Genomic DNA, 18,787 nt, shown 5'->3' with positions numbered 1-18,787 from the left:
CCTGAATAAGGCATCAAAGACCGCAATAAGGCAGTAAGGCCTGAAAAAAAAGATAGTGAGACCTGAATAAGACATCAAAAAACTCACTGAGGCATTAAAGACCTGAATAAGACAACAAGACCTGAAAAAGGCATTGAGACCCAAATAAGGCACCAAAGACTTGAATAAGGCAGTAAGACCTAAAAAGGCAGTGAGATCTGAATAAGGCATCAAAGACCTCAATGAGACACTAAAGACCTGAAAAAAAAAAATATCTAAGACTTGAAAAAGCACCAAAGGCGATTGTTGCCACCTAAGACCAGAAAAGACACCTAGGCAATATTTACCCAAAAAGCCCTAAAGAGGGTAATAAAGCGATAGTTTGCAAAAGATGACAAGTTTTAGTAGCCAATCTAAAGGCAATAGTCTACTACTTGAAAATTATTAAAGCAATAATTTGTCATTTATAATTTATCAAGATGATAGTCCACACTCAAAAAATTTTTAGGGCAATAGCCAAAACTTCAATATTTAAATAAACCTAAAGATTTGTATTCAAAGGGAACTAATGATATAGCTCCCCAAAATATATGCATATAATTAATCTAATAATTCAGGTTTTCAAATAGCCAACCTAATCATATTTAAATGGTTTAGTCATGAGATTCGTTTAATCGATTTAACCAGTATAAAACCTATCCAATAAAAAGAAAGAATCTTGATTAAAGATAAGTAATCTTGGTAGGATTGCTAAATATAGCAATACTTATAATCATGTACTATAAATAAAAATATAATCCTATAATTATGCTAGTTAATAATATCTATATAATTACATAGTTGACTTTCCATAACCAATCATTGCTTATATCATCTCTAAAGAGATCAGATTATCTATGGGGGTATGTTCTTATCTCTAATCAATCTGATATATTATTCTCTCATATCAACTCTAACTTGAGCACCGAAGAGTTCTCACCTAGTCGTGGACCTTTGACCTGTTTGTTATCTATTTTGAAGATCCATACCAATAAGAAATTTCTGTGGACTGAATCATAAATATTCAATTTTTCCATATTTATGGGAAATGATACCCATGTTTTTCCATCGAGAAAATGTGCAATCCAATAGCACCCAATGATCCCTCTAATATACGTGCCAAAAATAAACCAAGAAGCGAAGGAATTTTAAATACCTAGCTAGGCCTGCATTGATGGGCTTCGTTTGGTTTATTCCCTTTTTCTTTCCAACCTATAATATTTTTTGTTATAGTCAAGCATAGCATTTATATTTACTGAATTTGTTTTTAAACTAATGTTGCTTGACAATATTCTAAATTTGAAAATAAGATAAAATAACTAAATGATTATTAGATTTGTATACCATCATGCTTTTGAATCAATTGCTCCATCATTCCTTGCAATCTAACCCACACTGTATTATTCTCTTAATAAAAATAAATATTTATTTATCTATATTAAGTTAATATAAAGAGAAGGTGATCCTCTCTTTATTTAGTATTTTTATTTTTTTAAGAAATTTTTGAATTTTTTTTTTCTATATTTTGATTGAATCAATTAATATATTTTTAAAATTTAAAAATTAATATTTTTATATAATTATTACTTATAACAATGGAAATATAACTATATTAATTATACTCATTGTATATTACTATTTTTTTTAGTTGTGTTAATATTTGAAATTTTAATAGGAATTTGAGTTTTCTTTTTCCTCTGTTTTTCTACAATTTGATCAGATCAATTATTATATATTTTTTAATATTATTTAGTTAATACATTTTTTAATATAAAAAATACGTATTTGCGATATATTTCAAATTAATTTTGTAAAATTTTTTTTTTTGAGATACCTATTTTTATTAGTGTTAAACTACTTTTAAAAAATAATAATTAAATATTTTATTTCACGCTTACGTATAATTACGAGTAAAACATTGTATGATATATATAAAGAATGAATAGCAAAAAAACATAATTAAATTTAGTAATAAAAATAAATAAGAATATGTATAACATAAAATATATCGGATTAATTAGTAAAAATTATATAAGCATATATATAGAGTTTCAATAAAAAAAATAGCTATATATAGACAGCAGATAATATTTTAATATCAATTAAATATGAATTATTGATGATCGATATATTTCAATAAAATTTGCGTTAATAATATATAGTGCTTTAGTTCGATTATGTTCAATTTAAGAAGAAAGCCCTAATTAAAATATTTTTAAGTTTAAAATTAATATTTATTTATAATTAATTATGACTTAGAAAATATAATCATATTAATAATATCATTAAATATTAAAAGTTCATTATATAGGATCATTTTTCTTTTTCTGGTTTTTAATATTGAAAATTTTAATTATTTTCTTATTTTGTTTTTTAGAAATCTTTAAGTTTTTTTATTTTTCTAATTTCAATTTGATAAATTGATATTTTTTAAGTTGAAATATTAATATTAATTTTATAAATAATTATGACTTTGAAAATGTATTCATATTAATCACATAATTAAACATTGAAAGTTTATTATATGTTACCTTTAAAAGTGTTTTGTACTTTTAATATTTTAAAATTTTACTTATTATATTATTTTTTGTATTGCATGTAACTCAAAAAAGCAAGAGATAAAATAATTTAAAAGTATTTAAGAAGAATATATCTATATATTTTATATATGAGATTCAATTATTTATAATACTATTGGAATAAATTTGGATTTCATTTAATAATATTTAACAACAATAGTTATATATAATTGTATGTCATCTAAATGGATGAATTATATTTTTTTTATTTATATAATATTTTCTTTTGACATTGAAGTTAAAAGAAATTATAATTAGATATTATTGCGAATACCTTCTTTTATTTTTTTTTTTATGTATAATAATATCACAATAAAAAAATTATGAGTATATCAAATTTTCTATTCAATGAATGAATGACAATATAGCATATAGAAGGAGAATGGACATAATTTTTTATTTATATTAAAGTAAGTGTATTAATAAAACTAAAAAATAATAAAACGAAAGATAAAACTTCAAATATTTGAAGAAATAGAATTAAAAATTTATTTTTAGAATTTGACTCCACATCTAAATAATGGAATTAGTCAAAATTCAAATCCATAGGGCCAAACCCATAAAACTAAACATAGCGTAAGGTTTTTCAACAAAATACTCTTGATTTGCGTGCTTGGCATAGAAGGAATGATGGACGATACTCGACAAGTCTCTTAAGGAAATTTAGTTGGTTGGTCGATCGCCTCCTCCAACAGGTTAGGTTAAACTCAATCCAAACGGGGCTTCACCTGGCATCTCTACAATCTAATAAAAGTTATAGCAAATGAAACCGTTAATTAATTAATTAATTGTTGTTTTCGGATGAACATGAAGGAAGATGGTGGATGGTAGCTGCATCAGAGGAATGAAAGAGACCCAAGAAATAATACGTTGATGTTATTCCAATTGACTATCTAATGTTTTGAAATTAGAATTTCAAAGGAATTTAATTTAATTGTTTTTTTGTCAATTGTTATATTTAAAATGAAAAAAATTTAATTTTTTAATATAAAAATATTTATTTTAAAAGAAATAAAAATTAAGTATAATTATGTGAGAATTTAAAGAAATTCTTCTCTTGTTAATGATTTATTTTAAAGGCAACCTATGTAAACACTCCCATAAATTTCTTGTAATTTTTTGGATCGGCTTTTGTGTGTGATTCTCATGAGGGGAAATTTTGCAATAATTGAATTTTCTATTCAAAATTTTCTGATTCACAGCTCTAAATATATGTATACAAATCAATTTACTTTGTTAAGTGAAAAAGTTATCGCTAAACAATAGGAAAAAAGAAGAGAAATTTACTATTTAGTCTTGGAGTTTTGATCAATATTACAATTTGATTTTTATATTTTAAAAATTGAACGATTTAACCTCTTATTTATACTTTTGTGAAAATCAGATATCTTTTCATCTAATATTACGGTTCAAGTGAAAAAACAAATATACCTTGTATTCAATTAAGGAAAATTTACTATTTTGCTCTTAAAGTTTGACGGATATCATGATTTGATATCTAAATTTTAAAAATTGAACATTTTAGTCACTCAGTAATGTTTTCCTTTAATTAAAATTAAATGTTATCAAATAAATTATTTCTTTATATTCTATTAAAAAATTCAAGAAAAATTTTAATAAGAACAAAGTTTATGGGAAAAAAAATTTCAAATAGTTTTATATAGAGACTAAATCGTTAAATTTCTAAAGTGTAAGGACCAAATTATAATATTAGTTAAAATCCATAAATCAAATAATAAATTTTCCTTAATTGAATAAAAAAGGTATATTTATCTTTTCATTTAAATTAATTACAATATTGGATGCAAAAGTCTCTGATTTTGATAGAAACTTAACTAAGGGACTAAATTGATCAATTTTAAAAATAGTGAAATCAAATTATAATATCGATCAAAACTCATAAACTAAATAGTAAATTATCCAAAAAAAAATAAGGGAGAGATAATCTTGCATAAATAATAAGAAAAAATATGAGAAAGTAAATAACCCGGAAGTTGACTCGATGAATAGACCAGGTGAATAGGTCAATTATTCAATTAATAGGTCACTAAAAATTAATTAAATATAATATAATTAATTAAATTTTAATTACTTAAAATAAAAATTTAACATTTGTTAAGTTATATTTAATAAATTTTAATAGTGTATTAAGTTATATTACGTTATGTAAATCTCATAATAAATATGAATATATTCAATTATTTTCTATGTAATTGCAATTGATAGTGCATTTCGTTTTTGTGAATTTGGTTTCACATTTTAGTACTCATTGTTTTAATTTGTATTCTTTCAAATTAATTGAAAATGTATTAGTTTGCATGAAAATGATAATTAAATTTATTTTTTATAACATTTAAATCACTTTGTAATTTTTAATTTTTGATTATTGAATCAAATGAAGTTAGGCAGTTCGTAATTTTTTTTAATTATTTATATAATATGGTATTATGAGAATTTTTATTTAAAAAAACAGACATAAACTAACTTAATTTTAGTTTAGACTCAAGGCCTTCATGTTGCTATGAAGCACATAAGGAAAAAAGAAGTCTAGAAGACAATGATTAACTTTTGTTTCCAATTAAATTCACATATGCACTGGGCCATTTTCTAGACTAGCCTAGAAACTTCCAAGGAAAGTAAATTTTATTTCTTAAATTTCTAAAATTAATTTTGGAAAAATTAGGTTATATAATACAACAGATGTAAATAAAATATAAATTATAAACCGCATATATTGTTTAAATATCATTAAATTTTAAGTAAACAAACTCATTTGAATTATGCAAAAATATAAATGTATTTTTTAAGATTTATAACACTATAAAAAAAATAGTATTTTTTAAATATAAAAATTTTTAAAAGGTAAGAATAATTTATTTGGAAATGATGAATGGCTCTGATAATCTAAAGAGAAATCAAAGGCTACGTGAATGTAAGCCAACTTCTTCAGTTCTTTGGAAGATTCTTTTCCCTTTTATCCTTTTTTTCCCTCACGCATTTTAGTCAGCTAATACGTATTAAATAATGAAGGATTAAAACAAAGCTCACCCAATACTTCATCACTCTAGCCAGCCTAAGCAAGTACCTTCCAAGATCCAATTACCAGTCTATATATATATATATAGACTGGCACATATCCCTCTCACCCATCAACAAAAGATTCAAGCTTTAGATCTAAGTTTGTAAAGGAGAAAAATGGTAGCCAAATTGCCAGAGGAAGAGCATCCCAAAGTGGCATTCGGACGGGCAGCTAGAGATCAATCTGGTGTCTCCTCTACTTTCAAATTCTCCAGGAGGTTCAATTCTTTTTATTGTTATATTCCATAAATCTGTTTTTCTTGAAGTTCTGAGAATAAAATTATAACGCAGTTCTTGATCCTGATAGAAATAAATTTGTGCAGAGCAACAGGAGAGAAAGATGTTTCTTTTAAGGTCCTATATCGTGGTATGTGCCACACGTTCATTCAAATGATCAAGAATGAATGGGGCAATTCTACTTACCCTCTCGTTCCAGTATATATATATATATATATATATATATATATGTATATATATTGGAGCAGTTTCATTAATAATGTACCGCTTCTGTGTAGTTCGTATACAGAATTGGCATGGAAATGCAGGCATGAGATTGTGGGAATGGTGACAGAGGTGGGGAGCAAGGTGGAAACATTCAAGGTAGGAGATAGAGGGGGTGTGGGCTGCATGGTGGGATCATGCCGCTTCTGCGATAATTGCACAAACGATCTTGAAAGTTATTGCCAACAAATGATACTCACCTATGCTGCCAAGTGCTACGATGGAACCATCACCTACGGCGGCTACTCCGACATCATGGTTGCTGATGAGCACTTCGTTGTTTGTATTCCAGATAACTTGCCTCTTGATGCAACTGCTCCTCTCCTTTGTGCTGGGATCACAGTCTATAGCCCCTTGAAATATTATGGACTCGACAAACCTGGATTCCATATAGGCATAGTTGGCCTTGGAGGTCTTGGCCACATGGCAGTGAAATTTGCCAAGGCTATGGGTGCCAAGGTTACTGTGATCAGCACCTCACCTAACAAGAAGCAGGAGGCTATTGAGCGTCTTGGTGCCGATTCATTTTTGGTCGTATAAACTTGTATACTTTACATTGACTTTTGCTTATTCTAATATCATTCTTGTTAAATATTGCTTCTTTTAAATAATTGAGACAGTGTCTGCAAGTCACCGACTTCTGCCTTTGACTGGTCTATTGAAGTCCCATGGAAAACTAATTTTGGTTGGTGCATCAGAGAAGCCATTTGAGCTACCTGCCTTTCCCTTGTTGATGGATAATGAATTGACAATTTCTCTCTACTCAGTTCTCACTCACAATTTACTAAAATAAAAGCTAACAACTAATAATAGAATGAGTGCAGGGAGGAAGGTAGTGGGTGGCAGTAGCATTGGGGGAATTAAGGAGACACAAGAAATGGTTGATTTTGCAGCTAAGCACGGCATAACATCAGATATTGAAGTGATCCCAGTGAAGTATGTATTTGAACACTGCAATGGAGCGCATGCTGAAAGCTGATGTTAGATACCGATTTGTTATTGACATTAGCAATACAATCAAATCTAGCATTTAATTCACATACCCATCAAAATTTGTTTGTGGATTTCAGAGTCTTTATATTATGATGCGGAATGTGTGCTATAAATTGAATTTGTAATAAATTAGATTAATGAAATTGATGATGTGGGATTATTCAGTGCATTCGAAATTCATATGCTTTTTTTTAAAAATCATGTATTGTTATTAATAATTATATTTATATAAAACAGAACAAGACTCATCTAGCAGGCCACAGGCACCTAAGCCACAGGTGTTGGAACCTGCGGCACCGATGTACGAAGAGAACCAGGGGAGTTGTCCAAGTACTAGAGAAGGTAGATGTCATTTTTACGTAATAAAATCTAAGTGCAAAAGCCACATCAACAAGTCACCCAACACATCCAAAGTTCAATTCAAGCTCAAAAATTGGCAAGTATCATAAATTATTCTAAAATGTCAAGATTGATAGGAACCTACAAATTTCTTCAAAATTCTTTAAATTGACAACAAATTCACAAAACCCACACAAGACCCAATGGTTTTAGAGCAAAACTAACACCAAAGGAATTGTGAATGATCTAAAGAAGCACCTGAAAATCAAAATTGGTGATGAAGGGTCAAAACCACATGAAAATGGGTAGAGAAACATTGTTTGAAGAGGAAGCTTTGTGTCTTTGGACCGAAGGTAGGAGTGCCAGTTAGGAACGGTGCTAGATGGTTGGCGACGATGAACGACAACGTGGCAAGTGGCTCGATGGCACTTGGTCACTAGTGAAGGAACAGTAGCGGCACTGGGTCGTGCGAAGGAGGAACATGCATTGGTGAAGGTCGACCAAAAAGAAAGGGAAGAAAGGAGAGAGAGAGAGAGAGAGAGAAGAAGAAGAAGAAATATGATGTGGGTATGGTAATTTTGGGTGAGTAGAAAAATTTGAGAGAATGGAGGAAGAAGAAAGTGGAAAATGAATTTTTATGGTGAGATTAAAAGAAAAAAACAAAAAAGGTTAGGAACATAAAAAGGTGATTTGGGTGGAGTGAAAAAATAAGTTGATGTAATGTGATAAAGGTCTAATTACCTTGGAATTGGGAAACTTCTATAACAAGAGTCTTCATTTGAAATTTAAATATGAAGATAAGGTAAAGAACCTGCTGTTAAAATGCAAAATATTGAGTTGATACCCATGATCTGGGTTGGCATCTGGATCTGAGTTATACTTAGAGAAGTGAGCCCGAAAAATTCAAATTCATGTGAAATGGCCTGTTCAACCAGTCCATGTGTGGGAGGCATTGCTTGCACCAAAAAAGTAATTTTCGTTTTTTCACTTTTAGTTTCAAGATTAATTAAATTGATATTTTATAAAATTAATTTAATTAATTTTATTTCATTGATTTAATTAATTAAAATGCCTAAAGATAAATTAATATATAATTATCTATGGTTAAGAGATAAATATTTAGAGAAGTTAAAAGATAATGGGTGGTTAATTGAGGAAGAATAGTTATGAGAGGTTGTAAGAAGTTAAAGGAGTTACAAGTTGTTGGCAGTTAAGAGATAAATATCTAGAGAAGTTAAAAGATAACAGGTGGTTAGCTGAAGAAGAGTAGTTATCAGAGATTGTGAGAAGTTAAAGGAGCTACAAGTAGTGGGTAGTTAACTGTCAATAACTACAAAATGTAAAAGTGGGTCTTCTAAATTATTTTAGGTACCTACAAAGAGAGTTATAAATATGAAATGAGCAGCAACATGAAAGCACCCAATAACTCAATCAAACAACACAAATCAAACTCTATCAGTTTTTTATCTTTATTTTTATTTGTCTTTTATTTTTTAAACTTTTATATTTTAATTTCTAGCTTTGTATTTTTCGTTGCAATTAATTAATCAAAACATTCAATTTTTGTTTACTTACTTTCAATTACTTGTGAGATTAATGAAACTGTGTATTGTATAGTCAGTTCTCACAGTTATTTAATTTAGAAGTCAGAATGCAAATTAGGGAATACACTCAATATCTAACAAGTGCGCAAATCATAAGCTGTGAAATAGCCGAAAGTAATTTTCAAAGCAAACAAGTATAAACTAAGTATTTATATTAAAAAAAATATTTATAAATTAGTAATTAATTATAGATATTCATAAAACACATGTCATGAGAAAATTTTATATATATAATTGAAAAAATATATATTAATATTTAAAGATGGCTGGAAGCATAGTTACTAAATGTGGACTCAATTAGTGAATTAGACTCTAAATCAATTCGAATTTATAATTAAACCAGATAAAAAAATGACACGATATAAGCCGGTTGACTCAGCGATCAGACCAGTGAACTTATATGACCTGATTAGTTCAACTAATCAATTGGAGATTTTCCTTTAAAACAAAAGCCAATTCAACTAGATTAATAGTTACATGTTTATTATTTCAAACTATATCTATTATTCCATAATAATATAATAAATTTTAAAAAAGAAAATTTTATATTTAAATATATACTTATATTTCATAAATATTAAAAATATAGTTGCAGATTCATAGAAATTTTTTATATATTACTTGAATACTTTTATATAAAATTTAAAAGCATTATTAAAATTTATATAAATATAATTTAATAAATATTAAAAGTTTAATTTTAAATAATTAAAATTTAACTAATTTTATTTATTTATATTAATTAGTATTTTTTATTTATATTCATTGTGTTTACTTGTAACTTAATTTTCTTTTTATGCAATTGATAATTAATTAATAAACCTTCATAGTTAGTGCAATAATTCAATAAAATTACATTTTTTTAATTCAACTTTAAATACTTATATATTGAATACTTAGATAATAATATAAAACTTGTTTAAATGAATAAAAATTTGAAATGAATGAGTATTTAAATTTGATATTATGTGATTTTAATATTATGGTATTTTATAATATTTTAATATAAAGTAAAAAATTTATTTTTATTTTAAATCATTAATGATCTAAATAAGTCTAAATGACTTTTATTTTTTAATTTTTAATAAATTTATAAATTAAAATATTTAGTGACAAAAGAAATCAAAATTTATTTGAAAATTGAACTAATTAATAAAAAACTCTGAGTACCTTTTCAATTTTATTTAAAGTATTATATTTAATTAATTTATACATATATTTATTTAATTTTTTAATAACTTACAAATTAAATCATTCATTCACTAATTGAAATTAGGCTCGGTTTAATAACACTAGTCTATATTTGGGAACTTTATTAAAGAAGAAAGAAAATAAAGAAGAAAAAATTAGAAAGGAAAATAAAAATAATGTATTTTGCTCTCTTTATTTGGATATTAAGAGAAAAATAAAGAGAAAAAATAAATTTTTAAATAATAAAATATTTATTTTATCATTTTTATTTAAAATTAAAATAAATAATTATAAAAATAAAAAAAATTATTTATTTTACACTTTAAAATTAAAAAAAAATAACATCTATTTACAATCATCAGCTCTTATTTTTCCCCTTTCTTAATTTTTTTAAATTATATTTTTATTTTCTTTCATAAGTTTTTTTCTTTCCTCATCTCCCTCCATCCAAACAAAGCCGAAGGACTGTTAAAAGCTATCTTGAGCCCAATGTCAAACCTTTGAAACTCGTGTAGGTGACAGCGACACTTCACAATATTTACTCAACTGTTTAGTGCTTTAAACGACCAAAGCAGCCCTCCTGTCTCCAGTTTTACCACATCCACTGTCCCTGCATTCATTATTTTCTAATTTTCCCCATTTTTCTGGGAGGAAGAAAAAAAAAATTTATAATTAATTGCACTCCATTATTTAAGACGTGAAAGCGATATAACATTTGACCAACCTTGATTTTGTTGTTGCCAGAAAGCCCTTTTCTAGGGCAGAATTACGATGTGCAGGCCCATGAATGGCATGACTTTCGCTTGGACTATCAATAGGCCCATGGAGAGCAAACACTTGAAAGCATAGGCCTAGCTTTTAATCCAATCAACTGAATCCTTCTTTTTATTATTAAAAAAAAAAAATTGAAGTATATATAAAGTGGTTTGGCCTAAACTCTCACGGGAATCCAGCCACCCCTCTGTTCAGTGATCACGTGCTTCTCTTTCTCTGCAATCTAGATGTGTGTATGTACATGTACGTGGAGTCTGGACTAGGGATGGCAAGGGATGCCAATGTGCACATCAGGTATTTGTATAATTTTAATATGATGAATTTAAATAATATATAATTTAACTTAAAATGAATTTAGATTTAAAGTATAATATTCATAATAAGAATATAATTTAAATTTTGAATATTTATTATTTGAATTTATTTATATAAATGATTGATTAAATATAAAATATATATTTTTATAATAATATTTATAAATTTCTATATTATTATATTTATATAAATAGAATTTAAATATTTTATTAAATTTTAAAATATAAATTATTTATAAAAAGATATTTTTTATGTAAATTATTAATTAAAATATATAATATAAATAGATTCAAATATTTTTTGAATAATAACAATTAAGTTTGGGATAAGTTCGGATAATTGAGAATAAATTTTAATTGAATTTGTAATGGGTTCAAGTATTCAGAATATAAATCAGGTTAAAATTTAAATAGGGTAATTTTTACGAGTATTCTAACCGTTATCATCTCTAAGTCTAGATAGTGAAATAAGTGGTTTTGTGGAGAACAAGTGATTTATGCTATTGTCCTATCCACTTTGCGCGGTAATAACCCTAACTCATGCCTTGTTGATGAACAAAGAGAGAGAGGTTCCATTGCAATATTGAGAAAAAAATGGAGAGAAGTGGTCACCTTGCCTCTGCCCATTACCCATTTTGAACTACTTACAAGGCATACTAATGCTATTAGTGGTCTCTGTGGTCTTGACCTTGATGATACGTAGACCAGCAATAAGAAAGAAAGATGAGGTAGATAGCATTCTGGTAGGCCACTATATTTACAATTCTCACATTACTAAATGATTTTCTAATCTCTCTGAAGAATTAAGATATCTGATTTGAGCATCGAAGTGGCCTACCAGAAAACCATTTACCTCATTCTTCTTTTTTATTATAGATTTATGTGTTATCAAGGTCAAGACCATAAAAATCACCGGTAGCATCACATACCATTTATAACTTTGGAAACTTTTGATGAATACATACAAGATTGGAGCCATTGCCTCCATTTAACTCTAAAATCCATACTATTTCAAAACTGAATGTATATGCTCTCATCAAACTGAATCAAATTCACTTTCAAAATCAATTTTAAAAAGGAAAGCACTTTAGTTTGATTCACCAATTCACAAGTTCATTAGCAATTAGAAAATTATCAAGAATTTGCCTTCTGCTAAGAATGAGTTCCTAGGGATCTCATTGAGATGTTGTAAGTATAGAATTGGATTGTTATCATAAGAATGTCCTCTACGAAGGGCATTTAATTTAATTGAAGAAAATTGTTATAACGAGTTCCTCCATGTGAAGATCTTGTAAATTGTCCTCTTTACAAAAGAAGAAGAGAAAATACCCGAGAGGCTTACACCCAAGCCACATTTATTGTGCAATACTCTACAAGTACATTCTTAATGGCAAAAAACTTTTAAAAAATGGTTGCATTTGTTATAGGCTTGTACTTCTTCTTCTTTACCATCTCTTTGTTGTAGTGCTGCAAATTGACCTTATTTTTTTTATTGAAAAAGAAAAATCAAATAGGATATGGATAATCTCTTACAGTAACAGTAATATGAGACTCATTGTCTATTGTTTATATTATAAACAGAGTTTACCTTTTATGAGAGAGAAAATATTTTATGGGCATTGAAATTATTTTATAATATTATTTTAACATGAATTTAAATTAGAATTTCTCGACTTGAGCTTATATTACTCATGGGCTTTCTCCTTTCATAATAATAAATATTACCTCATGTTGAAAAACTCAAATTAAGTGCCTCCGCATATAATATATATATATATATATATATATAGAAGGTCTATTATAGACTATTTTTAATTTTATTATATTTTTTTATATTGTAACACACCATTTTTCACTTCTTTAATTAGATTGACTAAAACTAAAATAAAATAATATTCTCTATTAAAATTATGCAAGAGAGCATATTAAAATATTAAATAAATAATATGTTGATTACATTCTATTCATTGGCTGAGATTTTGGATTATGCATTTTAATTAGGGTAAACTGTAATTTCATCTCGAGGCTTGAATAAATTTATAATTTAGTCTTTATAATTTTAAAATTAAGTAATTTAGTTTCTAACATTTTAATAAATTCACAAGTTAGTCCTGACTGTTAGAATTTTAATTAAGTTATTGTTAATTATGGTAAAAATACTAAAATATTCTTAAATCTATTTTTAATTTAAAAATAATTTAATCTATAAAATTTTATTTTATTAATAATTTAGTCTCTCATTTTGTTTTATTAATAATTTAATCTTTATATTTTTAAAATTTTGTTTCATTAAATTAAAAATTTAAAATTTAAATTATAAATATTAAAAATAAGGATTAATTACTTTAGGGACCTTAAAAATTTTTGGTTAATTACAAATCATCCACATATTTTATAAATTGATTCTTAAATATTATAATTATTTACAAATAAGCCCTTATAATTTTATAAAATTTTATTTGTTATCATTATTTTAATATATATATATATATATTTATTTCAGTTTATAATATTTTTATATTATATTGTTATATATATAAAAAAAATAAAATATGAATCTAGAACCAAATTGTTAATAAAATAAAAAATCAGGACTAAATTATTTTCAGATTGAAAATAATGTTAAAGTCATTTTGGTGATTTTTGCTAAATTTAATAAAAAATTAATAGTGCGGCAGGAACTAATTTATAAGTTTATTAAAACATCAATAACTAAATTATTTAATTTTAAAATTATAAAAATTAAGTTGTTGGCTTAACTAAATTTTAAGAATTACGAGTATTTTAGTCATTTTCATTAAAATTAATGATAAGTTAACTGAACTTCTAACAGTAGTAACTACCACGTAAGTTTATATATATGAACTAAAAGTAATATATCTATATATAAACGATTTACCATGTCATGTTCATAAGTGCAGCCCTCATATAGAAGATGTTATATTGGGAGAGAGATGATGAGCGAAAAACAAAAAGAGATAAATGAAATACCGTCTCTCTATCTCTATCTCTATCTAAGAGTAAACTAGATCTCCGGGTTCCCAGAAAAAAGTCGACAATGCAAAAAGCTGTAATAAGAAAAATCAGGAACCCTACCTCATTAAACACTGTAAGAGCACTGGTGATGATAAGAACTGCCAATGGGGCATCTTTGCAGCATTAAGGCTCTTCACTTTCGTACTTTCACTGCATCCATCTATGACTTACACACCGGGTCATCATTTCCTGGCCTTGTTTATTTGTCTCTATAGACAAGGCTGCAGGCATGAGTTGCCGCGGCAGAGCCCCACTTCAGCAACCCTTTACCACCCTAGTACTCTGCCTGCTCTGATTTCAGTTAAATCTACATTCTATAATATCACATCCATGCTTACATGGATCTGCTCATCAATGCTAGCTTATCTATTCATGGATGCGTCCCATTTAGAAATCTCACTAGATACGTGTATAAAAGAACCCATTAGCTGCTATTGTTTTGTGAACAAAAATTAATAGATCTTCATCAGCCTAATGATTATGTGTTTTTTTTATGTATATAAATGGCTGGGTACAATTTTGGCGTATCTCTCTCCCTCGTTCAGTCGACAGACACAAGTTGATGGCTGGGCACCTCCAATTTTTATTTTCAAAAAAATGAAATATATTATAATCGTAGAATTAGAAGGCATATAAGTAGGTCCCTGGCCCTCAAACTTTCTTTTTTTTTAAAAATTAAATATATTATAATTGTAGCACATTGGTTCTATAATAATAATAATAATAATAATAATAATAATAAATTTATGAAATTGAGATATTATTATGTTAAATATATTTTAAAAGTAAACAAAATAGAGATAATAAAAATATCAAAAATAAAGATATAGAAAGAAAAGAAACAAAACATTAAAAGAGGAACTACTTACCTAAAACCTATCTAATGAATAACTGATATATCATTAAAATAATGGTAAACTTTAACACAAAATATGATGAGTTATATTAAAAAAACATAATTTTTTAATTTCTGATTAGTTGAATGTATAAAATAGTTTATACATTTTGATGCAATTAAAAATTTTTTGGAAAAAGAATGAAAGAAGAAAGAAAAAGTAAAATTATACTTGTTTTAAAATTTGTATAGATTTTTTTACTTATTTATTTTCCCCCTTGATTTTAACAGGGTTAAATAATCAATTATTTGTTGATTAAGGTAAATATTTTTTCTTTATCTCTCTTTATTTGATTTGCTTCTTGACTACGTGATTTTATTCTCATAATTTCCAACTTTAGTTTATAAATTGGGGTTTGTAATTTTTCACATCTAAAAAGAATTCAATCATTTTAGATGGAATTTAAATATATATTTTATAATTTTAGATGTTGATAATTTCATAATGGTGCAGTTGTTAATATTCTAATATCAAATTGAAATTTTAATCTATATATTTTTTTAAATTTTTTGTCGTCAACATGTTCGGTAAAATGTTTCAATGAATTTATGCTTTTATATGCTTCGCTAGTTTCATGAGGGAGGAGAGCAACAAGAAAAGGCACAAGGAGAAAGAGGGGTTTGGGGTTCGTGGAGATTAGAGGGGCTGAGAAAGTGAGGTAAGGATAGTGCGGCTGAAGAAAGGGAGGACTGAGTGTATTAATAGGGAGGATATTTTAATCTTTTTCACTTGCTATTAACAGTTAAATACAAAAAAAATAAGACAAAAAAAATTTAAAAATCTCTTAATGTAAATATCAAAATAGATAACCAATGAATTTTAGGGATTAGTCTCCAATACTGCGAAGTATGGAGCTTAATCTCTTCAAAATTTGTGGGCTTTCTCTAAAAGTCAAATTTGAGTTTCTCTGTGGATCTCACCAATGCATCCAAGTTACTATCCAATTGTTTGTTTCACTACGTAGTTGCTAATCTCTCTCTATTCTTTCTGCCAGATCTGTTTCAGATCATCTACTTTCCTCTCTCTATCTCTTACTTCATGTATGTATTATGTAATGTACCAAACTAGCTTCTTTAATTTAATTTTATATTTTAGTGAGATCAGATAGGCCAGCTTTCTTTATCCTGTGGCCTTATTTATTCCGCCAGATCTACCCTCTAAACCCAGCTGCTTATATACTTGTATTTTTCCATTCCATCAACTCTCTCTTGATGAATATCACAGGACCCCATCAACATCCACTCCCACATCTCTCTACCCCATGCATGAAACCATTCAATTGAGCATCATTGCCTCTGCAAAAAGAAACTGAACTACCCATAACATAACCCCCACCTCCAAGAACACCCATTCTCTCTCTCTCTCTCTCTCTCCCCCTTCCCATGATGTCCGCGAATAATATTCAGGGAAAGCAAGCCACCAGAGAAGAAAACCAAGGCTCCTGTAACCGGAAAACAACAGCAACAAGGCCACAAGAGCAGGCGTCCAAGTGTCCAAGATGCGACTCGCCCAACACAAAATTCTGCTACTACAACAATTATAGTCTAACACAGCCCAGGCATTTTTGCAAGAATTGTAGAAGGTACTGGACTAAAGGAGGAGCCCTACGCAACGTTCCCATCGGCGGTGGCTGCAGGAAAAATAAGAAGGTGAAGGCATCTTCAAGGTTTTCTTGTGACTCCAAGGACTCCAGCGGGTCCTCAGAGATCGGTAGATTCAAGTTCTTTCATGGTCTCGCTCCAGCCATGGATTTTAATCTTGGTGGGTTATCATTTCCTAGGCTAAACTCATCACCGAGTGGCCTGTATAATCAGTTCTCTTCATTTGGGGATATTTCTGCCACCTCCGCAGCTGCTATTAGTGTTACCAGTCCATGTTTCAGCCTTGATCCGACTGGAAGCTCAGCTGGTTCATTGGTGGGATTCAACTATCCAATTTCTTCTCTTGCAACTGGGTTTAGCGGTGCAATTCAGGATATGGCTGGTGGTTCGATGAATGTTCACACTGGTCTTGCATCGTCAATTGAGTCTTTGAGTTCTATAAACCAAGATTTGCACTGGAAGTTGCAGCAGCAGAGATTGGCTATGCTTTTTGGGGGAGAAGATCAGAAAGACAGCAGTGTTTCTTCAGTTCCAATCCAAAGCCAGACACAGAAGCCTCAACCCATTTTGTTTCAAAATCTTGAAATTTCAAAACCAGAAGTAAGTGGTATTGGCAATTTAAGAAGAGAAGGTGGAAATGGGGGTGATTCAGCAACAGACTGGTTCTTTAGAAATTCTTTCGGGCAAGTGACTCCAACCCCAGACTACGGTAGCGGCAATGGCAGCAACAACGCAGCAGCTGGAAACTGGAATGGGATTCAAGCGTGGGGTGATTTGCATCAATGTAATGGTTTGCCCTAGACCAGAATCATCACCATGAGGTAGACCCTTTAATGAAAAGGGAAAAAATTTATAGAGAAATGAAAATATTATCTAAACCCATTTTAGGTATATGTTTATTGTTCTTAATGGCTTTTGTTGGGTGCAGATCAACTTGTAAAAGTTAAGAAAAAGGAAAAAGTAATTTTTTGTTTTTGTATTTTGTTTTAGAAAGATGTTGAACACTTAAATAGCTCTAGTATTTGTTGTTGCCATTGTTGGTGCAGATGACGATCCTATATATATAGTCCGTTATTTATGCATTAAGTTTGCATATTACGATAAAGATACAGGACTATTGCTGTTTATGGTAGCAAGAAAAAGCTAGCAAGCTAGTTCCAGATGAAAATGAAAAGAAATGGATATAGTAGCTTTGTCTCTACACATCTCTCTCTGAATCAAAGAAGATATGGATTGTATATACATGATTTGGATGAATGGGATGGGAGACAGAGATTGCTTTTTTTCTTAATTTCTTGATATTATTATTATCATTATTATTATTATTGAGGAGTTTGATTCTCTCAATCTTCTCAATGACTTTGGGATCTGTGATGAATTTTGTACGGTTATTAAAAGGGCTTGATTTGTTTTATGTTCAGTCATTGTCAAGAACTCTCACTGTCATAGTGTGAGTTTATGTATCTCTTCTATATTATCTCGGGGAGCTGCGTCTCAGGATTCCCAGCTGCTGAGCAAATAATGTCAATCTGTGAAACACCATATAATATCAGTAGCTGGGTAACGTTTTCTCTGCTCTGCTTAGCCCCTCCATAGGCCTGCAATGCTAAGCCCGGCTCTTCTCTTTCTCACTCTCTCTCTCTGAGTGCCTTCGTCGTAATAATTAGTTGAGTGTGGTGTGACTTGGTGATGTCTGAAAAAGTGGTGGTTTGAAAGTTTATTGAATAAAAGACTGTCAACATTTGAATGTATTAGATCGAGAGAAAGAGAGACATTGACAGAGACAGAGAGATGGCAACTAAAGCTTAGGGTTCGTTCTTTTGTGTAGCAAAAATGTTTTGCTTAGTTTTTTAGGGTCTTGGG

General features: G+C 28.5%; 1 protein-coding gene and 1 pseudogene across 1 annotated transcript; both read left to right on the top strand.

Moving 5' to 3' along the window:
* Positions 1-5,792: 5,792 nt before the first annotated feature.
* LOC110657283 (probable mannitol dehydrogenase) lies at positions 5,793-7,210 on the top strand (annotated as a pseudogene).
* A 9,277-nt stretch (positions 7,211-16,487) lies between these two features.
* LOC131169535 (dof zinc finger protein DOF5.7-like) lies at positions 16,488-17,929 on the top strand. Its single transcript, XM_058128726.1, has one exon. The coding sequence runs from the start codon at positions 16,706-16,708 to the stop codon at positions 17,723-17,725; it is 1,020 nt and encodes a 339-aa protein (XP_057984709.1). The 5' UTR covers positions 16,488-16,705; the 3' UTR covers positions 17,726-17,929.
* Positions 17,930-18,787: the final 858 nt, after the last annotated feature.

This window comes from Hevea brasiliensis, chromosome 10 (genome assembly GCF_030052815.1).
Source record: "Hevea brasiliensis isolate MT/VB/25A 57/8 chromosome 10, ASM3005281v1, whole genome shotgun sequence".
In the NCBI taxonomy this organism is placed as follows: Eukaryota; Viridiplantae; Streptophyta; class Magnoliopsida; order Malpighiales; family Euphorbiaceae; genus Hevea; species Hevea brasiliensis.
This window is presented reverse-complemented; position numbering and strand designations above follow the sequence as displayed.

Coding starts and splice junctions, on each gene's coding strand:
- LOC131169535 (XM_058128726.1), top strand. CDS start 16,706: ATGATGTCCGCGAATAATATTCAGGGAAAGCAAGCCACCAGAGAAGAA.